Source organism: Acanthochromis polyacanthus, chromosome 15 (assembly GCF_021347895.1).
Source record: "Acanthochromis polyacanthus isolate Apoly-LR-REF ecotype Palm Island chromosome 15, KAUST_Apoly_ChrSc, whole genome shotgun sequence".
NCBI lineage: Eukaryota > Metazoa > Chordata > Actinopteri > Pomacentridae > Acanthochromis > Acanthochromis polyacanthus.
The window spans coordinates 21,114,658-21,138,588 of record NC_067127.1 but is presented as its reverse complement, the minus strand read 5'-3'; the positions used below and the strand labels follow the sequence as shown (position 1 = coordinate 21,138,588).

Here is a 23,931-nt window from a genome sequence, read left to right as displayed (position 1 = left end):
TGTAGGTTATAAAAACTCCTATACAGGAACCATTTTATATTATACTCTGGGTTTTTTTTTCCTTTAGTTCCCCTCAAACACCCCCACCAGTGATTCACCCAGTGGAATATGAAACTAAACACAGCCACTTATTCAGTAACCAGAATACATTTACGCAGTGAGTGTATTATTCTTACACAAGTGGAGGTAGAGAGCCACTCAACCCTTTACAGGGCAAGGTTGTTTTTAGCTTGGATGTGGTGTGTGTGTGTGCGTCAGGGTCAGGGGAAGGGGACAGTGGAGACAGGGTGAGAGGGTTGGATAGGTGTGGCCGATTTCCCTCAAATAGCTATGAAGTAGAATAGTTGCTACGGCAATCTGGAGGGACCCAAACTCTCCAAGTGGCCCTTTAGTTGCCAGCTCGACTGCCCTCCCACATACGTGCTCTCTTCCAGTTAATGGCAGAGTTCAGAGCTACACGAGTAACCAATGAAATCATGGGACAGTAACAGGGAGCTTGACACACTTTGCGCTTGTTAAAGCTTCTCTTTGTTGAAAACAGACAGAATGTAAGTTCATTAGAATTTGTTTGTTTGAATTGAATATTTGTGTAACCTTCTTAAGTGTTCAGGTGTAAAGGTATGCCTGAACACTTAACACGCACGCACACTCACACTCCAGCCCACCCACACACCCACCCACCCACACACACGCACACACACACTGACTGAGGAAAATTGTTGTTTGAAGGTACGCATGCTTGTCAGAGAGGATTGTGAGTCACAGCAAAAACAGGCAGGACTTACAGGATCCTGAAAACAATCAGTAAACATTCAGCAATTCTAAAACTGACTCATCCTTATGGACATACAGCAGAAGTGCACTCCTGTGACGTATCAATAATAGTCAAATGATTCAAAAAAGACTGTGCTGAAAATACAGGTCCCAAAGTAGAAACTCATTGCAAGAAACGTGAATCCACCTGTGCTCAGTGAGACACAGCTGGCTAAACCTGTGCTTTCCAGTTAACCCAATTCCAGGAACGCATCCCGGCCTTCCTGGGATCTTTCTGCATGGAGTTTGCATGTTCTCCCTGTGCATGCATGGGTGCTTCCTCCCACAGTCCAAAAACATGCTGAGGTTAATAGGTAGCTCTAAATTGTACGTAGGTGTGAATGTGAGTGTGATTGTTTGTCTCTATATGTAGCCCTGTGATAGACTGGTGACCTGTCCACCAAGGTGTCTTTTATCTTCGCCTTAAAGGGGAACCGGTGTTTTGGCGCGAGCTCTCGCGCGATTTCGGAAGGAGATTTGCGTTCTAGCATCCTGAGATGTTGATACAGACCACAACAAAGAGCGATCGCCAGGTAATGTGGAGGTTTTCGTTCCCTTCTCATCTCTAGTATGTTGTGGGACACTCATTGAGACTATCTGAGCCGGTCAGTGTGGGGCAAAAGCACGTTAGGGCGGACTTTGACGCGGGGGGGGGCGGGCAGCTGCCCCATACTTTTCGCTAGCTGAGCTGCTAGCTGAGCTGCTAAGCTGCCTGCCTGGCTAAATACTGGAGCTATGTCAAAAATTCATTTCTCCATCACTCACATGTATGAAATTACATATGGAAACAGACCCCAGGTTGAAAAAAAACGAAGTTCCGCTTTAAATCAGCTGGGATAGACTCCAGCCCGACTGCAGCCCTACTGAGGATTAAGCAGTGTATAGATGATGGATGGTTATAAAATAACTGTTGAACAGCAGAATGTTTTTTGACCTATGGACTGTGTCTATATCATAGCTTCACACAGACAAAAATTGTCAGAGAACCAGAAAAGCTGAAAGAAAAATAGAGAAAATGTGGATCAGTGGCCAACTAAAAATCAGTGAAACACAGTTCGGCAGTAATCAGGAGGTGAGCCAATAATCAGAGCTGCAGTGGCCATCATCATAAACTGACAGCGCAGACAGCCAGCGGCTTGTACAATCTAACTCCGAAAAACAGGAAGGCATATTCAACAGACTTGGCACAGTGGTTATTTATGGGAGTCACAGTTTCTGTATCGGCTCAGTCAGAGTGAAGGACAGTGCATTACATCAACCTCTATGGACAGCAGCCGAGACAAAAAAAACTCTACTTGCTCTTCCTCTTTTTGGCAAGACTGAACTAAAGAATATAAAAAGAAGCCTGATAAATATTAAAAAAGCATTCTCTGAGCAGGGCTGCACAGTGGGAGGTGGTTAGCATCGCCGCCTTGCAGCTAGAAGATCCCCGGTTCGTGTCCCGGCCTGGGTCTGGGATCTTTCTGCATGGCGTTTGCATGTTCTCCCTGTACTTGGGTTTTCTCCAGGTTCTCCAGCTAAACCTGTAAACCTGACAGAGACTACCACACTGAACGCACAGTCCTGACAGTGAATCTCAGAAGTGTGATGAGGAGATGGTTTTATATATGGTCCCATGCAGAGTCTTGATATAACGGGAATGTTCTAGCATGATAATGACCCAAAGCACACAAGAGAAGAACACAAATAAAGCTATGACCTGGCCAAGTCTGCTGTGGAGGTTTTCTCCAGCTGCCTCCCACAATCCAAAGGCACGAATGATTGGTTAACTAGCAATTCTAATTTGCCTGTAAGAATTCTTTCTCCACATCGGTATCCACAGTAACCCAACCTTACCCTAACCCTCACTAGTTTTGCCTTCCTATAGCTTACCAAACACAAATGGCTACAACCAATCAACAGCTAAAAATTCAAAATAATGCTGTGCAGGACTTAAGAATTTATGGGATCACAATCAAAAAACACCGCAGCAGTTGTCTTCTCAAGTTGTCAAATATCAGCACAAAAGAACTTTAGCAAAAAAATTTAAAAAAAAAACAGCCCACAAATGCTGTTAAAAAGAGTGCACAGAAAAACTCTATTCAACCTATTTCCTGCTCACTAAAATAGATTCCTTTGTGTACTCACATATTACTGCTGAATCCATTTATTATGAAGGTCACAACATATTGTGGTATTCAAAATAGTTTTGTTATTGAGGTCAAACAGACTTGACCTCTCTTTATGTGATTTCTTTAGGACGACACCGAACAACTGAAATCCTTAAAACCCTTTGGCAGTTTAGTGTGCCGCTCCTCTCAGCATTGTCTCTTCTGTTCTTATATTGTAGCCTGCTGGGTTACTTACTCATTCAACATTCATGTCTTGCTTTGCCTCATCTTTGCAGCAGCGGGCTTGTGGATTCTTTACCTTTGTGCTGCTGCTGAATTCTTCTTGATGGCGGTACAGTCTCGATAAAGGCCAGGGGTTGAATTTGTTGTGTAAGCATTCCTCAGGGGAGCTATTTTCTTTTGCCACCTACATCTATACCTCACTAATTCATGACCTGTCTATAAATGCTTTGTTAGTAACAATGCCACCCCCGAAGCTACTGGCTTAAAGATCAGAATAAGAAGCGCTGTCATTCGCAAATTTCCTCTGACAAACACACATAATTACAGGAATTAGTCCGCTATTTTGTCATTAGCCTTCACTTTCAATGAGCCAATAATAAAAAGAGAAACAAGAGTCAGAGACAAAGACGGATGTCTTTAGAGGATTTCAAGACAATTACTCCCCCCACTTCTTTGCCCACACATTCAATTTGCTATTTTATTAATATTATTAATATAGTCAAGCTTCAAGCTTTGAAGCCGAGAGTTTTTCTTCTGATTGGTATTGTGTGAGCACTGATGGCTTAGCTCAGGGAAAGTCAGCGTGATTTCAAATGCACTTTGTTAGTGCCATGATGAAAATGGCAGCTCGCCTTTTTAAAGCCGTATATTTGCAAGCGTGATTATGGGGTGTGTGTTCAAATAAATGAAGCCAAAACAATGACACACAATCAGGACTTCATAAGCCAGGGAAAGGCCACGGACAGATTAATAAGTGCTTTGTAGACATACGTGCATACACACATGTACATGCAAAGAACTTTTGGAATTACAGATATATGTGACACAGCAGACAAGATTTTGTCCGGGACCATTCTGTATCCAAATGAGCAGGAGAAAGCAGCGATCCCACCATGTAATTTACTGTTGATTTGTGTTTGCACAAATGGAGCCTGATGTCTTTCAACATTAATAAGGGTAATATTTACCCTCTCCTTGTCCTGACAGGCCTTGGCAGTGACGAACAGTTAGCTATGTGAGGCAAGAGAAAGACAAGGGACGTTAATTGTTGGACATGTGAAGTATCCCTCTTACTGCTGCTCTTGTTGAGCCTGTTAAAGTGACAGTAATAACACTGAAGTAATGGAACTATAAATAGCAATGAAGTTGTCACTGATGGTTTTAAGTGAATTTATGTAAATTCTCCGTTTACTACAAAGACTAGTAAATAATGGATGACTATTGTAGGATGCACTCACTTGTTTCATCCCAGCTTACTGATCTTTGGAGACTATAGTTTTAGCGCATTGACGAGCAAGCTGAGTGTCATCAGTGTTGTTGGTCCTTTCAAAATGTTTTTAAAACCATCATGTGGTGCCAAATATGATACACCAACCAGACAGCAACAGTATAACCACCAGCCTAATCGTGTGTAAGTCCCCATCAAGACCTGCAGTTGCAAGTTCAAGACCTCCTTGGATCCACTGTTGTTTTTGATGACTGATTAATTGCTGTATTTAGAGATAATAGGCCTCTGTGGTCTCTTTCTACAAAATGAAAATATGTTTTTCTAGTATGGTCTTGGGCTGCACAGGTGGTTAGCACTTTCACCTTGCAGCTAGAAGATCCCGGTTCAAATCCCGGGGTGGGCCTAGGATCTTTCTGCATGGAGTTTGCATGTTCTCCCTGTGCATGCGTGGGTTTTCTCCGGGCACTCCGGCTTCCTCCCACAGTCCAAAAATATGCTGAGGTTAATTGGTTACTCTAAATTGCCCGTAAGTGTGAATGTGAGTGTGATTGTTTGTCTGTATATGTAGCCCTGCGACAGACTGGTGACCTGTCCAGGGTGTCCCCTGCCTTTGCCCGAGTCAGCTGGGATAGGCTCCAGCACCCTCCGCGACCCTAGAGAGGATAAAGCGGTGTATAGAGAATGGATGGATGGATGTTTAGGCTCTTTAACCCAGCTGGAAAGCTGTATATACCTTCTCATTTTGGACTGTTAACATTCAAATTATGATGGACTTGTTTCCTTGTTTATGTGAATTACAGCATCATTGCTGCAGCATCTGCCTGTTATGTAAAACTGTAAGCTCAACGACAGAATCCTGAAGGCAGTTAAGTGAAAAATAATGTGCAAGAACAGCACGATATACAACCCTGTCAATTTCCACTTCTTAGAATGTTTACTGACAATAATCACACCTAAAATAAGAAATAATATTCTGTACTTTTAGCAACTAGTTCTAAGTTGTAAACCATAAACATCATAGGGTTCTGTTTACTAATCAGTCGAAATCTAAATGAGTACTTCCCAATACACAGTGAACAACAACAATCTGTACCCTTGATCTGTGGTAAAATAATCTGAAATGTTCTGTGCAGTAATGTCAATTTTAAAATACAGTAAGTAGCACTCTATACATTTAACAATAAACCTGAGAACAATAATAAACAGTAACAATATTCCATATTCTTAAGTCATTTAATAGTTCACAGCTCAGCAAACATAGTGTTCTGCATAGAAATCACAAAAAGCTGCTCTCAATAATCTTTCACAGTGAGCAGATGTTCTTGTGTTGCAGGTCCATGGTCCAGACGTGGCCGTGGAAGAAAGCTGAAAAAGTGAAGGTTGCAGCAGGAAACGTCAACTACTCGAGTCCTCCATGACTAGCTTGGAAAATCCAAACTAAATCTCCATGTTCTCCTATCTCCATGTTAGGAGATACAGGAGAATCAGGTTGGCATTGGGCGAATTGAATCGCGTTTCCCTCCAGGGAAAGTTTGGTACGACCAATCATAGCACGGGAGGCGGAAGTTAATGCTGCGTCATCTTCCGACGATGAGGAGGCAGTGGATGGCTCGTTACTTTCACCTTCTTGCCATTGTTTGTACAGAGGAAAATCCCGTTTCAAACGTGTGAGTAAATTTAAGCAACTTTTACACATACGCACCGACTTGGTTTGGCTCTGATTTAAAGTTATTCCTAACACCGCTAATCGTTCGGAAGGAGTCTTTTGTTGCATAGCCTTTTCAAAAATAAGTGTTGTACTTGAGAGTACCCCATGTATTCGCAGATTTTTGTGACAAAAACGGCAGTAATCATTCACCGCGACGCTTTCTCGGCTGCATCCGTGTTACGCTGATTGGTTCTTTCGCGTTCAAGCTGCATTCGTTAGCCCCTCCTTTTTGAAATCGTCTCGTATCATCGCAATGCCAGACTGCCTTTATTTGTATTTATATTAATACATAAATAAAGTCAGTCTGGATTTTCCAGGCAAGTGCTTTCCTTCACTGCTCATCACAATGCTTATGATAATATTTTTTATTCTTCATATAGTGAACATTAGCAATACAATGTATGAACCAAGGGCAAAAGTTGTGGCCTCACATATTTCCTTCTTAAATAATTCCCCATCTCTTACGAGTTCATTGCCATATCCTTTTTTGTTTTCTTTCTAATCTCATCCTTTCTTGGCTGACTTTGCAGTTGATCCGGCTAAGTATTTTGCCCTTGCATCGTGCTCACTTCATTGACTGATCACTTTATAAAGGTGCCACAATAAGCACAACAGCACAAAAGATGAGACAAGCGAGAGAAAACAGAATCTTTATTGAAAGACCCTGAGCCAGCTAACGATTGTGGCTGGTTAAGCCCAGCATGGAAGCACTGACTGGATCTCATTCTCTTCCACAGTCTGTCCTCCGCAGAAGAGGAACCTGAAGGATGAGATAAAAAGGTGATAAAAAGAGATAGAGACTGAATTTGACATTGGAGGGGAGAATGTGAATTAACATTTTAACTTAACCAAACAGCGGCTGATTCTAAAACAAAAAAAATCCTAAATTAATGTAACTGTTTCAAACCTGTGAGCTGATAATTCAAGATGATCCCTAAAATAATAAATAAATCTTTAACTAAGATAGTCATAGTCCAGTTTTGAGTCAGCTGAAGCAAGATACTTTCCCCTGTCACTACAATATATTTCATTCCTATTGACTAATGTATTGTAATGATGTGAAAGACAAATGACAACGCAAAATGAAAACAAACACCAAAAACAGAACTGTTTCCTCTCACCATGTCCCCACCCTGCAGCTGTGAGCACCACTAGAGGGCACTAGAAACAGTCCTATGCTGCCCTCTAGTGGCCAAATGTCATTTGTGTCAGACATTAAGTGCTGCAGTTTGACAACAAAAGCAAGTTCATCACTACTTCTAAATATATACATTGCTCCTTCAACCCCAATAAGCCCAGGCCTGAATCATGCCCACCTCAGCTGGATGATCACAACACAGCAGATGCACAAACAAATAAAGCTTAGCAGATAGGAAGCCAGAGACAGAAATTACTTTGAAAATGAACATCAGTATCTTATCAAATAGATTTACAATAATCAACAGAACATAACTATTTTTTCTATTAATGTAATCATTTTTTTTTTTACCAGCAGTTCTGTTGTAGTCGGTCTTTTTTTTTTGTTTAGCATTTCAAATCAAACCTAAACCTCGTGTGTTCATGCTCATTTGCTGCCCTCCTCATATTCAGCTGTGTGAGACAGATCTAAAAACCTTTTTAATTCAGCACAGCATTCAGCTCTTAGTCCTTGATGACTTTTAATCAAAATTGTGCAATTTAATTTCTCAAAAATTGCTCCTTCTTTTGTAAAGCATTTTAATATTTGTGTTGCGTCTGGCATTTGTTAATTACTTTTGGCCAATAAACTTAACATGCCAAAGAAGTTTTTACCAACCAGCTGAAATTTCTGGTTACAAGAAAAATGCATTCTCCGTAATTTGTATTAATCTTTCTCCATGACAGAGAAATAAACTAATTATTTTAAAGAATTATTAGAATAATAAATAAAGCTTCCTGTCATGAAACTACCAATAAACTATTTATAGTCTTGCACCTTAAAAATTTTAGATATTGTATATTTAAAAACATTTGAAATACTATTTTGAGTAAAGAATAAAAGTCTTCCCACCTATATTCAACAATTTTTTTAAATGAGAAAAAAATGGAATTTAAGAGGGGTGTCTGTCTTTGAAAGAGGTAATGTGAGAAAAGCACTGAAAGGTAAAATAATTAAGGATTACAATGTTAAATGACTGATATGTGAAACGATTAAGGAGAATAATTTAGAGTAAAATCTTGTTTTTTCTTTTTATCTTATATTTCTTGTATTACTGATATGCTGGATTATTTTATAAATTGTTCAGAATTGACTAAAAATGCCTCGGCTTCAGCACATTCTTTTTTCGATTACAGAGCTTGTCAAAAAAATTGTTCTCTCATTTTTATTTTATTTTTTTTGTGAGAGGAAGAGAGAAAGGGGGAAGGGGGAAAAAGAAAAAGGGAAAGAAGGGAAGGGGAAATATGTTTACTGGAAGAATGTATAATAATTCTTTGCTAGCTGAACGCACAAAATGAAATTATTGTACTGCAACACTGTAACCAAAATAAACCTTTCATTCATAAATTAAAATGTGTTTTATAACATATTGTATCTATTCCATGAGCATAAAGGATTTTAAGATGAATAAACTCTACACAGCAGAATCTTTACAATATTACTTAGACTTTGCTCACCTATCCCCTTATTTATTTTTTTTGATTTTTCATATTTATTTTTCTGCTTTCAGTTCACACACACTAACCTTTTATGTGCTTTCTATGAGTGAATTGAGGGAGTAAGTAGCACAAACTGGCTGAATCAGGGTTCATCACTGCTCAAAATGTGCTCTGCCAGATAGTTGACAAACCAATGAAGTGTGTTACAAATGGGTTTACTACGTTGCATTTTTTGTTAATGGTAAAGTACAATTATCATTAAGCATCAATGAATCTACGTACAAACTGCCTTTTTTTAAATCCACCAGTCATTGTCTAGGAGAAAGTGGCTTCTGAGATGCTTCTGTTTAGGATTGCTGAATTGTGACATCAGGATACAAGGAGTCTGACAGTCGTGTTTATTAAAAAGACAAACTTACGTTTTGCCATCTTTTCCCCTCTGCAGCTCCACCCTGGTTGCACCGTACTTGGGATTCATGGGGTTCAGAATGTGGTTGTTCCACCGAAACTTCACCTCCGTCACGTCACTCAAGTACTTGTCAGCATCAATCAGCATCTCGTACCTCCGCCCAGGATTCAGCATACCCCTGGAGTGTCACATTGTTCACTCATTACATGAACCTTTAGATATAGTATAATAATATGATACTTAATGAAAATACTGCACATTCACTGCATAAACCCACTCTAGAAGACTCTGTGTAAAAGGATCGTTTTTGAGTCAAATTACATGTATTTTTATTGATTTTGTCTGCTTTGTGTATCACTAACATTTGATCTCTATGGAGAAAACATGACAAAAGGCAAGCTGTGGCAATGGATTCTTCGTTTTCCATTTATGACATACTCTGAAATGTTTAGTTTATTTTAAAAGCATCATCAAACTGCAGAATACTTCTACATTACTTAGTTTTATGTAAAATGGAAAAAGCAAGCCATCACATCAGATCCGTTTGTCAGTCATCTACTCCTTCTCATACAGTACAGGATGTTGGTCAGCCTTCAGCACCTGAGGAACAGGAACTCATTTTCATATATAATTGGCTTTCTTCGACTATTAATGTAATAATGATACAGGTGAAGGTTTTTGATGTGTGATTTAGACTGTGTGTAATTATCATAGTTGAACTAAGCTCAGAGACTATAAAATATAAAATCACACGGAGGTTTCTACACCTTCACATTTTACACTTTGTCTAAGTACTTGACTTTATGAGCTCTCAGCTACAACACATAAGGGCAATGAGAAAGCTCTGCTAGACGACTGAAAACTGCTTTTGAAATGTTTTTATTATTGATATTTTGGAGGGTAAAAAAAACACAGAGAGTATACTATTCTTGCCCTTACTGATCTTACTTTAGAAATGCCAGTCTAAAACCTTAATATCTGATTTAATGTTTTCTTTATCTGCTTGGCTGTGAGTGTTGGGTCATTGTTCTGCTGGAACATCTATCTAAGATCTAACCTCCATCTTCATTATTTTGTTTACTTTTTTATAAAGCACCAGTTCCGCTGGCAGTAAAACAGTCCCAGAGCATCATACTATCACCGCCATGCTTGACAAAAGGTGTGATGTTTTGGTTAAAGGCTTAATTTTCTGTTCTCCAAACAAATTTCTGGTGAATTTCCGCAGAACATTTTCCCAGAAAGGTTTAGCTTAGTAAACATGATCTGTGTTTCAGAAGCTTCTAATTCATGTTTTTTGGTGATTCTTGGTAGATCAATAAGACAACTAAAGAAAGTCATTCAGCAACTTCACCCCTGCCAGTGATGTTAGATGGAGGAAAGCTGCTGGGTGTATTCTGTAGAACTTAGATTACTCACTGGTGGTCCGAGTCTGGACCCAGACACCATCCTATATGGACCTAGACCTACAATCAATCAATTATAAGGGGATTTAACTTGATGAGATACTTCTATTGGTTTCGCAGATCAGAGGGCTGTACTACAACTTATTGATTACATGCAGACAGTGATACAACTACTACACTTCATCAACATATATCAAACTAACTCAAGTTAGATATTGTCCTATTCCAGACCTTTGCTTTAATACATTTTCACTGGCTGGAGCATACCCCTGCTATAGAACAATGTACTATGGTTCTTACAAATGAATCTGGACCTCCTTGGTTGTGACTTTGCCTCCAGTAAGTGCCACAAACAGGAGTCCTGGGTTTGGCCAGCTGGGACCATCGAGGGTTAATGTGACTCTGTAGCTGTAACCTAGGAAAGAAATAGTACACCTTTGTGCATTTGTGCATACATGGTTAATTATCACACATCACATATTGTTGGGGTGAAATCCGAGAAAATCTCATACAAAAAATGAACAAAAAAGTCTTTTATACCAATACTTTTCCAAGTTTGACATGTCTTGTTGTTCCACTGGCAAGTACTGAAAGATGCTTTTCTTTCCCAGTACCACTCTGAGTTGAAAACTTTTCAGAACATTAGAAAAATAGCTTTGTTTTTATGGATGGCAGTGCATTTTTGAGTGTACTGTAGCAGAGGGCATATGAGCCTAAAGAATGAGGACTGTGTGTTACCCTTTAAATGAGCTGAAAGCATTTAAACAAAACAAAACCGGCAACATCTTTCAGTGCTCCTTCACAGCAACATCTAAGCTGTGAGTTCTTAAGTCACACCTTCATTTTTACCAGGACAGGAAGGTCAGGGTACTTACGACCAAAGGGCTTTGAACGGCCTGTGCTGAGGAAGTACTTCGTCTTTGAAATGCCATCAATCACGGTGAACTTGTCAGCGGAGTGGCCCATCAGAGGACACTGGCTGTCTGCACATGGGAAACACTTTTCCTGTGAAGACAAGGACATGGTGAGGTGTAAAGAGTGAGCTCAGCCCATGATTGAGTGCACCAGCCTCTCTTCTGTCAATGAGCAGTCAGAGAAAAAGTGACAACCCTAAAACACTTTACCCCTACGACTTCATACATTTGACAGTAAGGAACTGTGCTTGTTTTGCAGAAAGTTACTCTGTAGGACCAGGCTGACTGTGCGGCTGCCAACTATGGCTGCAGGAATAACACCAGAGAGCGTTTATGAGGTGAACGACAAGGAGGTGCTGTCATCTTTCAACAGGGACATACTCATATGAGGTCATTCTTGGCGCTCTCCGGGCCTCCTTTGATCGGGACATGTGTCCAGAGCAGGGATAAACTGTCATTACCGCCAACAGCTGCAGATACAAGCCCGCACCAAGGAGGCAATGACTGAAGCCTATTTACATCGTCCCATGCACCGCAGTGAAAATCCAATCTTGCCGAATCAACTTCTAAAACCAAAGAAAAAGTTTGCAGCCATATCAATGTCATACAGCAGTAACAGGTGGCATCCCCGCATACATGCTGGAGTGGCGGGAATGTGGCCCTTCTCCTTCCAGCCCTTCTTTTGTCTGAGCACATCTGATAGCCCTGACTCACATTTTAAATTGAGGACATAAGATGCCTTCAAGATCCCTTGTGTGTAGCTCCTTCCACCGGGAGCTTTGCTGGGATCATTAAAGCTTCTCAAGACGCTATTTCTGTGACCAAATCATGTCCCATTTTAACTATTATCTAACAGGATCCACGGACCTAAATTTTCATTTCAGGGTTTGGGTGTATTCTTGTGGCTAACACAAGTTTTTTATAAACATCTTAAATCAATCATTTCAACTAAATCTTTGGAATTTTTCAACGAGGTGAAGCACATCAGTGCAGATTATACATAGATTGGTTCAGTGAGATGTGTGCACATGTAGAGGCCCAGAAAACTAAGCTACGGTAATGTAATGTCAGAGGTTATGAGGACTGTCAGTCACTGCATACAGTTATTGAGTGGAAAATGTTAATTATCACAAGAAGGAAATCTTCATTGCTCAGAGCACAAAATTGACTAACTGCATATTATAAGGCTGTCATCTCAGTGACTGACATGTTTGTAAGATTTCAGTGGGGACCAATCGCATAGTGAGTTTGTGAGGAAAGGAGCTCTGCAGTCATCTACACGTAACGGGTTTTTGCATTAATGTAACACATCTGACATATATCCATTATCTGGAATATTATCCACAACATCCACATTCAGCATTTGAGTTACACTGTAATAAAAATTCTTTTCATCTCATGGCTGATTGCTACAGTGCCTGAGCAGTGCTAGCTGCATAGCATGTTCCTGGTGAATTAGCAGTCACAGCAGCTTTTCAACCAGCTCTGCTTTTAGTCAGAGCTGGCTGGAATTTTTTTTCAATATGATATACTACTGTTCAAAAGTTTGGGGTCACCCAGACAATTTGATGTTTTCCATGAAAACTCACAATTTTATCAATGTGCTAACATAACTGCACAAAGGTTTTCTAATCATCAATTAGCCTTTCAACATGACTAGCTAACACAGTGTAGCACTAAAACACAGGAGGGATGTTCCTCTGTACCTCTTTGTAGATATTCCATTAAAAATCAGCCATTTCCAGCTAGAAAAGTCATTTACCACATTATCAAGGTCTAAACTGTGTTTCTGATTCATTTAATGTCATCTTCATTGAAAAAAATGATTTTCTTTCAAAAATAAGGACATTTCTAAGTGACCCCATATTTTTGAACGGTAGTGTACATTCTGTAAAAATAAGCCCTTGGAGAGGTATCATCTAGCAGTGGCTCACTTACTAAGTTCACTCAAAGACTTACAGCAGCAAAACTGTCCTGGTCAGAGCAGGGGAATCCCACAAAGCTTTCTGACTGAGAAATGCTCTCGGTGTAGTACTGATAGGCTCGGGCATGGTTGCAGGCATCAAAGTTTGAGGTGCCTAATAAAAGATTGGAAGGGAGAAATGAGATGAGAGAAAAGAGGTTAAGGTAAGAACAATAAGGAGAGAGATATGAGTGCAGATGAAAGTGTTAAATTTCAGATAGCTATAAGTATGAACTCACAACTTTCTGACCAGGACTGAGTCACTGAGCACTGAGAAACATTTGGAAGTTTAGAAGACAGGGAAGCATTTTGTGTCAAAAACATTTAGAATCTGCAGTGGTATGATTTTGAAATTTTGCAGTGATTGACATGAAAAACAGGATCCAGAAGAAGTTATTGCATGTAACACAACAAAAAGGAGAATCTTAAAGTCAGAGTAGGAATGTAAGATAGGGTTGGTGAGCGGCAGACATAGAAAGAGCTTGTCTTCCTTTGTTTTCTCTTCCAGCTCAGGGCAAACACCAGGCACTCCAGGACCTCCAACTATGCAGCCCTGGCTCCCACTCTCAGTCTCTTATCTATAGGATCAAAAGTGGCAGATTCAGCTGTGACAACACCCTCCCTCCCCCTCCTCCACATCATGGCATGGCACCAATGCTGCCACTTGAGCCTCGCTGCTCAGCGGTCCATTTCAAAGAAGGCCGTCGTCATCCATTTTAGAAAATATCTGCTCAGATAGGTCTAGCAGAAATAACTCGGCCTGGAGTTTCTCCACGGTTTTTCCATTGGGACAACTCCAATATTCCTCAGGGCATTGCACTGTAAGTTGCATGGTTGAGAAAATAGGATGCATGAGTCATTGTGCTATGTAAGGCAAGAATGACTGTGATGAAGCCTGATGTCGACTTCAGAGCACTGGATGTGTACTGAGGAGATCAGAGGCCACACCATGTGCCTTATGGATGCATTTTACTCTCTTCCTTTAGAGTAGAAGCCAACACAGAAAGAGCACTACGATTCAATGATAGCAGATGTAGACCAATCAAACAGATGAATAAATGGATTTAAATATGAGCGACGGTGACTGGTGTTTCTTTTCTAGGGGAGGATTTTGATGTACTGTTGATGTGCTGAATGTCAGATAAGGTTTGTGGATTAAATCAATGACGTGACACATTTCCAAAAGCGTCAGATGTTTACGAACACTGGAATCATTCATCTTTATGCAGCCAGTTGTGATAAATATTGCAATCCTCATAAACTCCAGGAGAGGACACTGTTGTTCCTGGCACGCTTGTAAGCTAGAGAGATGCACGGATGTACAAGGTGTCCCCAAAAAATTTGACATCATATCACAGGCCAATAATTTTGGCAATTCTTGTTGAAATAACCTCAAACTTTCACAGAATGTATAGAAACAGAACAAGATTTTATATTTAACGTTTTATTTTTGTTCTGTTTTTAGGATGAGCCGTGCCGTTCACTCCCAAAGAGAAGTCATTTTGCGTCTTGCAATATGCTCGCACACAGTCACCAAAGATTGTGCAGCGTGTCTTCAATGGAAAAACTTCACCAACTGGCAAACAAATTTGGACTTGGTACCAAAAATTTAAAGAGGAGGGCTGCTTATGCAGGGCTAAAAGAGCTGGTAGACCATCATCAACATCAGCATATTCCAAGACGCAAAATGACTTCTCTTTGGGAGTGAACGGCACGGCTCAGCCTGAAAACAGAACAAAAATAAAACATCAATTATAAAATCTTGATCTGTTTCTATACATTCTGTGAAAGTTTGAGGTTATTTCAAGAATTGCCAAAATTATTGGCCTGCGATATGATGTCAAATTTTTTGCGTCACCTTGTACTATCAGCTGAGACTCTTCTTCCGTCCCTGGCTGTCTTGTCAGTGGTACAAAAACACTGCATTAGCAATTCCTGCTGCCACACTCACTGTTATATCATTTTGTTTTCCTTTTGTATTTCTCAGTGTTTTTCCTTTCCCTGTGCCTCCTGTGCTATTTGTGTAACTCTTTAAAGTTTTCTGTTTTATTGTCCTAATCATTGGTCTTGTGTGTTGCTTCACATCTTTGTGTTTTCCCTCTTATGCCCCAACCTCGTGGTTTTGCCTGTTTTAAGTTAGTGTCAGTTTGTCGGCGCTCGTTCCATTTGTACCTCGACCACATGTTTTACAGATGTGCTTCATGCTTTGCTTTCCAGCATTTTCAGTTAGTGCTTCAGCTAGTTTGGCGTAATTTGGATTATTCTCTCTTTTTGTTGTTGTTATAAATTCCATCCAAATTCATGGACTTTGGACCTTTGTAAGGTTCACCTTCCCATGTGAAGTGCCTTAAGATTACATATGTTCTGAACTGATGTCATATACATAAAACTGAATTCAATGGAACTGGGTTGCACAGTGGATGGTGGTTAGCACTGTCGCCTTGTAGCTCAAAGTGCATTGGTTCGTATCCAGACCTTGCTGGGATCTTTCTGCATGGAGTTTGCATGTTCTTCCTGTGGATGTGTGGATTTAGGTACTTCAGCTTCTTCCCACATTCCAAAAACATGATTAGATTAATTCTGTAATTCTAAATTGTCTGTAGGTGTGAATGTGAGTGTGATTGTTTGTCTCTATGTGTAGTCCTGTGATAGACGGGCGACCTGTCCAGGATGAACCATGCCTTCAACCTAAGTCAACTGAGATAGACTCCAGTGCCCTCCCTGCAACCATATTGAGGATAGATGGATGAATTGTATTCTATACATTTACAGTTTTTTATGTTCTGGTGACCTTTGACATTACAGTTATGATTTCCTTCCCATTCATTTAGAAATGGCTGCAGAGTGCTCAGACTTGCATGTAATGACTTTGCTGTAGTCTATGATTGAGTGACACAAAAAATGTGATTACATCAAAATTATCGCTGCAATCAGTGCATTTACAACATCTGATAAAGTGAGTTTAAGAAAGGTGTGATTTGTCTTACCTTCCCAGATAGCATCAAGCTCAGTGGGCTTGCCTTTGTTGGCAGAGCAGCCGGGCATCAGTTCTCCTCCGTTGGGGTAAAAGTCAATGTGACCAACAGACTCTGACATCCCCAATCCTGACAGAATGGAAACAAAAATCATGTTGGTGCAAAGACATGAGATTTTAAAAGCAGAAGGTAAAATAAATACATCGAGCAGATATTTTTTATACAATGTCCTTTAGCCATTTCTGAAATGAAAAGAAATGCTTCAGTGATCATACCCAGTTTGGAGCTGAAGGGAAGTGCATCAGTGTGAATAACATCAACAAAAGTGGCGTCACTGGTGTCGAGACGCACAGAACTGTCAGTGTGTTGGAAGTAAGGTTCAGATGGGTCCAGTCCTAAACAGAAAAAGAGTGCATTAAATGGATCAATGACACACCCTAAATTTCATCTAGTTCTATCTCTGTCACTTATTTCTACAAGCAGCTTCATTGTCACACATTTAAAGGAAGATTCCTGTAAAACTTAAAGACTGTATGAATAAATTTGGGCATAACAGTACCCAAACATGGTGAGAGGTTCGAAATTTTACCAAAATCCTGTTTCATGTTAGAGCGGAAAGACACAACCAGACTTTGAGAAACGTCCACAGAAATCCCATGTGTCCATGTTTAAAATCCACATTGTTCATCCCTAAACCATGAATTGCCCTTTAGCCTTCTTCAGCTCCGTCCCTAAAGTTCTTCCCTCTTCAGCTCGAACTACTTGAAACTGGATAAGTTGCATAGAGAGAATTTATTCTAAACTGTTTAATTTGTTCATTTTTAATCTTCTAACTCATCAAAAAGTTCATGTGTGCTGCCTGTTTTATTATTACCACAAATCACAATGGCAGCCTGATATTAGAGGTTGGCGAAACAACAACAAGTGAAAAACATTTGAAGAAAAGCAGCTGTGTCTTATCATAAAGTGTGAACGGTGTAGCAGGTTCACCGGTGATTCGTGCCAGTCCAGGGATTCTGCTTCCAACCTCCCCAGCAGCGTGAGCTCCCAGGCTGTGTCCGATCAGGTGGAACTTATCAGCGTTCTGCTTGAAGTGTCCCTGTGTCATGCAACATGTGCAGTACGTTAAATTCAAAGACACCGGGTCCACCACATACAGTACACAGAACATATAGTACGTCCTTCAGCTGCTGTGTGTGTGGGTCTGTCATCTGATGTGTTATTTTAGGGTTATTTTTTGCTCCTCTGATTACATACTCGGCAGCAATACTATTATGTTTCACAAACGTTTCCTTTAAAGGGAGTTCTTTGCTGTCACACTGTGTTGGATTGGTTTACTCCACTCTTAGTCTCAGTGTGTGTCAGGTATCAGTCTGACACTGTGTGATGGATACCTGATAAATCACTGTGGGTCATTTCAGAATTGGAGAACATTTACGTCCTACCCGTCAAATTTCAAATAATCCATGTACAAAATACTAAGACATGCAGTTGTTGTGTAAATTTACTTGTCCTGAGACCACATCTAAAAAAAAACTAGGAGAAAAGATAATAGAAAAGAAAATATTTTTAAATACCAAATAAGTCTGGAGTTCCTCCTAAAATGCCATTTTTCTCTTGTCCCCCCCACCCCACCCCTCATGACCAAATAAAATCTCAAATGGAATAGTGTTTTCCTTTTTTGGCATTATTTGTTAATTGATGTCTCATGTAATTGTGGGAACATTTTTTTAATCAAATGATACAGTGGAATTAACATCATCAAACAGTTTTCCAAAAGAATGAGTAGAGCAAAGCTATTTCTTCTCTCCTATTTTTCATATTATCGTAACACTGTCAGCCTCGATTGAATGTCTCACTCTACCTCATTCAACACTGTTACTCACATTATCACAATAAGACAAATTCTTTTTACCTTTTTTTTTTTTTTTTTAACTTTTTTCCATCTGTAAGTTTGTCCTCCTGGTCAGCAGTAACAGCTAGCTAAACATCTAGCTTCTACTGCTGAGGAAAAGCTAGCATTAGCATGGATTAGCAACCCTGTTACTCTGATTAGAGTAGGCTTAGCAAACAACAAATAAAACACGTAATAAAAATGGTACCATTGATGTGTAAGCTGAGCTAATCAAGCCTTTGATAGTTTATTGTCTATTATTGATGAATATGTAGCAGAAAATTGTAAACTAGAAGGTTTATTTTTCAAAAATGTTGAAGCCCAAATGTCCTCCAATTCTAGAAGGACCCCTATCAGGTAAAACGAAGGTTGGGACAGTCAAAATGAGAGATTTTCATTCTACATTTCTTTATATTTCTGACACTGTTTGAATTTTGAAATAACCTGTATTTTGTGACATTTTGTGAGCATATTGTAATGTAGACAACACTACTAGTACTGTGTAGATCTAACCTATATAGAACGTCAATGTGTGGTCGCTAATAAAGCGCTGTATTTACCATGAGGAACGTGATCATGGATGCCACCTGGGCAGCCAACACCCTGGCATTATTGGCCGCCTGAGCATACTTAGTCTTCAATCCTTTCTTCCACTCCACAGCAATGCAGTTCCCATTTTCCTTTTTCACCATCGCCTACAGCAATAAGTTTACCAACACAACATTTTACAAAACACAGGATTAGTTCACCCAATTTACAAAACTATGTTTTCTTCCTTCTGTACCGTGCAAATACTGTCAGTAAATATGCCATACCAGTCAAAAGTTAGGACACATCTGGTCATTTATCGTTTTTTCTGTATTTTCATGAGTATTTATATTGTAGATTTTCACGAAAGTCATCAAACTATGAATGAACACATATGGAATTATGTAGTAAGCAAAGAAAGCGTGAAATAAGTCAAAACATGTTTGATTTTTTAGATTCATCAAAAATAGCCACCCTTTGCTTTGATTACTGCTTTTCCAACCCTTGGCCTTCCCTCAATGAGCTTCATGAGGTACTCACTGGAAATGGTTTTCACTTCACAGGTGTGCCTTGACAAAGTTAATTTGTGGATTTTTTTTCTCTCTTTATGGGGTTGGGACCATCAGTTGTGTTGTGCAGAAGTCAGGTTGATACACAGTAGTACTCAATGCAAAGGGTGGCTATTTTGAAGAAGTGCAAACTCCATGCAGAAAGATCCTAAGACAGCCAGGGTGAGAACCGGGGATCTTCTAGCTGCGAGGCAACAGTGCTAACCAACAAGCTGGCAGTAATATAGTTGGGAAAAAGAAACATTGCACTCGCATTAAAACAGCTGTATAGCAGTGGCAGAGATTTTGGTAGACACATGAAGATTACATATTTATTGACCATTTTCTGGTTACATATGTTAAATGTATGACCATTTGAGGCATTTTGGGGAATGACATTGCTAAGGACAGTTAGATGTTGGATACTGCTAAAAAGTGGCATATGCTGTACTTTGAGTTTTCGACTGCTTGCCTGCAATTGAAGTGACAATTAAAAACTGGAAAGAGCAAGAAGAGGAACCTCCTAGTCTTATACGATGGATAAACATCCTGTAATGTATTGAAAGAGAGACATTTTTTTTCTTTACATTAATCCAGGAATGAGATGTCAGTGTGTGCCTTCTTACCTTGCACATGTCCTGTGGCCAATCCTCATCTTTTTTCACCAAATAACCAGGAATAGCGAATCGAGTTTTATACCTGCCACTGTAGTTGGATATGTCGATAGTTTCATCAGCCTTGATCTCCTGTTGGTTTCATGAGAAAAGCGCTGAAGCCTCTTTAGGATAAATACATTCTTCCAATACATACTGAAGGCTAAAATAATGTAGACACTTTTCAGTCATTTGGATTGTATAGAAACATATAGATATGATGAAAATCTGTTCTTCAGCAGTTTTACCTGTAAACTACCGTATAAAAGTGTGGGGTCACTTAGACATGTCCTTATTTTTGAAAGAAAAGGATTTTTTTCCCAATGAATGAACATTAAATGAATCAGAAATACAGTGTAGACATTGTTAATGTGGTAAATGACTATTCTAGCTATAAACAGCTGATTTTTAATGGAATAGCTCCATAGGGGTACAGAGGAACATTTCCAGCAACCATCACTCCTGTGTTCTAATGCTACATTGTGTTAGCTAATGGTGTTGAAAGGCTAATTGATGATTAGAAAACCCCTGTGCAGTTATGTTAGCACATGAATAAAAGTGTGAGTTTCATGGAAAACCTGAAATTGTCTATGTGACCCCGAACTTTTAAACGGTAGAATATGTCCAAGCTGATACACACACATGGATCACAGACGAGACAACACAACTCCTTGTTAGGTAATATCTATGAAAAGACAGTCAGTCCTCCTCCTTGCCTGGTAGTAGCTGTTCCTCCCTGTGAAGAGGAGGAAGCGGGTGCCAAGCTCCGTGGGGTTCCAGGGCAGGGCAGAAACTGGTCTCTGGTCAGTGCCGGACCAAGGAGGATGATCACTGAAGCAGCCCAGCTCATCATAGCAGACCTCAGTCGCTGCGAACACAAAGGACACACCTCTGCTTGTACATTACACCTTCCTTCACTCATATAGGGTAAACTCCACAATGATCATGCTCATTTAGTTCTGATGCTTTGCAGTTTGAAAACTCCCTTCACAGAACCACAGAGGAAGAAATGTCAGATGAGGTTGTAAAAAGTTTAATTTTGCTTTTGAGTCCTAAAACGTGGTTTGTACTACATAGGTGTAAGTCTGAAGCAAAACACGTCATTAATAATTAATTGATTTTTGTAGAGTTTTAAGACATTGTGAGTACAGTTCATACAAATGGGCTTTAAATACAAGGGATGGGTGGGAACAAAGCTTAATCATATCATCCTGGATATTGAATACATTTATGCCCTGTACATTTATGGTTTCAGACTGCAGTTTAGCTGTTTGCTTTTTTTTTTTTTTTTTTTTTTTTTTTTAACGCTGAATGAGTCTTTCCATGTGGGTCTTGACTAATGTTATGTTGTTTTCCACCATGATTGTCTAACAGTTTCCAAGCTGTGGCTCATGTGGAAGGCTGGCAGTTCAAGCCCAAGTGTCCTTGGGAAAACACTGAACCCCAAACTGTTATCAATGGCAGCAGTCACCAGTAGTGTGAATGCGAATGTGTAAGCAAATGGGAAACACTGTAAATGACTTTGAGTACAATTAAAGTTTAAAAAAAAAGCATTGTATGCATGCAGCATTGACCAGTTATTAGCTTGTCTCCTTGATGTATTTGTAGCCTCCCCCTGTATTAGTCCGTTCCCTCATGGCTCACCTGCCCAGGGATTCCCTACATGTTCTTCAAGCTTTCCTGCTTGATTTTCAGTTTCCTTTTGTCCTCTTTAAATTGATTTTGTTGGACTATTGTTTGGACTATTTATTTTTTTGCTTCAAGTTTGATTAAAATTACTTTTGTTGCCATGTCTGTCATGCATTTATGTCCTCCAGTTGATCTGAACCTGACAAAACCAATTTTCATCGAGTCTTTACTTTATCAATTGTAGAAAAGAAACAAAAAATCTTTTATTATCATATAAATATATTTTTGGTTTAAAGTGGAATTGTCAGAACTCTGAATTACAAGTTACATAAACTCATGTCCAATGGATCCCACCTGTGGAGCATACCCACTAACAACATTGAACATTACACTTTCGATTTCTAGCTTCAGGCTCATCACTCGATCTGACACTCTTTTTACCTCCAGGACATTCCTAACAAACTCCTCCTTCAAGATAACTCCTACTCCATTTCTCTTCCTATCTACACCATGGTAGAACAACTTGAACCCTGCTCCTAAACTTCTAGCTTTACTACCTTTCCACCTGGTCTCCTGGACACACAGTATGTCCACCTTCCTTCTCTGCATCATGTCAACCAGCTCTCTACCTTTTCCTGTCATAGTTCCAACATTCAAAGTCCCTACTCTCAGTCCTAGACTCTTGGTGTTCCTCTTCTCTCTCTTCCTATGAACACACCTTCTTCCCCTCCTTCTTCAACCAACAGTAGATTTGAGAGATTTGGAGACCAAATCTAAAAAAAAAAAAAAAAAAAAAAAAAACTAAGCGAAAGAATGTTGGAAAATATTTTTAAGATACCAAATAAATCTGGAGTTCCCCCTAAAATGCCATTTTTCTCTTGTCCCACTCCCCTGATGACCAAATTGAATCTCAAATATAACAGTTAAAATGAAATTTAAATCTCCTTTATTTGGTATTATATTTTTCATTGATGTCTCATGTAATTGTGGGAACATTTTTTTTATTCAACATAATATCTTAAATAATAATTATTATGCATGGGATGTGTGTCCCACAACATGCAATCAACCCTGTTAGCATAACCCTTTTAGCTGGTAGATGAAGAAGAAAACAGTGACTCTCACGATACACTGGAATTAACATCATCAAACAGTTTTCCAAAAGAATGGGTAGAGCAAAGCTATGTCCTGTCTTCTATTTTTCATATTTTCATAACAGTATCAGCCTTGATCGAATGTCTCACTCTACCTTATGCAGCCCTGTTGTGCATATTATCAGGGTAAGATAAATTATTTTTATTTTATTCTTTACTTTTTTCCATCAGTAAGTTTGTCCTCTTGCTCAGCAGAAACAGTCAGATAAATATCTAGCTTCTACTCCTGAGGAAAAGCTAACATTAGCGTGAATTAGCAACCCTGCTACTGTGATTAGAGTAGGGTTAGCAAACAACAAATAAAACACGTAATAAAAATGGTACCATTGATGTGTAAGCTGAGCCATTCAATAGTTGACAGTTTATTACCTATTACTGATGAATACATAGCAGAAAATTGCAAAAGAGAAGGTTTATTTTTCAAAAATCTTGAAGCCCAAATGTCCTCTAATTCTGAATGACTCATTAAATGGCAACACAAACTTGCATGTCAACAGCTGTCAAAAACTAATTAAAATTAAAATTTCAATTAAAAAAGCCACTCCACCTTAACTTTGCCATTTCAGTAAAATAGTTTCCAACAACTGAAGCCAGCTCACCATATGATGCGCCGGTGAGTAAGCACAACAGACCCAAACTCCACATCAGTGACATCTGTTGGGCAGAAAGTTTGATCAGAATTTTTTGATGAATGAAATGAAGTAAAGTTATGAACAGGATCGTACTCACCACACAGCCAGACAACAAGTTCATGAACTAATTCTGACTCTCCTCTCCTTTAAACACTCCAGCCAGCTGCCTTTTTCCCCACACAGGAGTGGGGAAATACACAGCTGGCAGACTGATATGTTATCCATGGCAGTTCAGAAACCAGCCACTTAGTCGCCTGTGGTTTTAATGCATACTCAGTACTATCACCTGTAGGTTAGAATTAAACATATGAATGTTGATCAGTAGATCTAGCGAGACATATGCAGACAGACACATTTTCCTGTGTACGTATCTGTAGTAGCAGGGTTTCATAATCACCACTCTGCTGTGGATCAGCAGTTAGCAGGAAATATCGGCAGTACACAACACAGTTAGCCTCAGGTGAACCTACAACAAACATCACCATTCACAGGTGCTCACACGCTTATCAGAACAGTATGAACTTCCACACT

The 23,931-nt window shown here is 39.5% G+C and overlaps 1 protein-coding gene and 1 long non-coding RNA gene across 3 annotated transcripts; one reads left to right on the top strand and one right to left on the bottom strand.

The window, feature by feature from the left end:
- The first annotated feature begins 1,022 nt into the window (after nt 1-1,022).
- On the top strand, nt 1,023-9,886 carry LOC127537484 (uncharacterized). Of its 2 annotated transcripts, XR_007947142.1 has the most exons (4): nt 1,023-1,346; nt 5,708-6,041; nt 6,820-6,862; nt 9,144-9,886. It is a non-coding gene; the product is annotated as an uncharacterized LOC127537484 (long non-coding RNA). The 2 variants fall into 2 exon arrangements; XR_007947141.1 differs by lacking the exon at nt 1,023-1,346 and having other exon boundaries at nt 1,353-6,041.
- Nucleotides 6,717-23,426, bottom strand: LOC110951330 (inactive pancreatic lipase-related protein 1-like). Its single transcript, XM_022194328.2, has 12 exons — nt 23,368-23,426; nt 20,702-20,853; nt 19,959-20,078; nt 18,817-18,951; nt 17,353-17,461; nt 16,638-16,757; nt 16,375-16,491; nt 13,384-13,502; nt 11,386-11,515; nt 10,811-10,925; nt 9,118-9,285; nt 6,717-6,842 (listed from the first exon to the last, which is right to left on the bottom strand). The coding sequence occupies exons 1-12, from the start codon at nt 23,420-23,422 to the stop codon at nt 6,773-6,775; spliced, it is 1,410 nt and encodes a 469-aa protein (XP_022050020.2). The 5' UTR covers nt 23,423-23,426; the 3' UTR covers nt 6,717-6,772.
- Nucleotides 23,427-23,931: the final 505 nt, after the last annotated feature.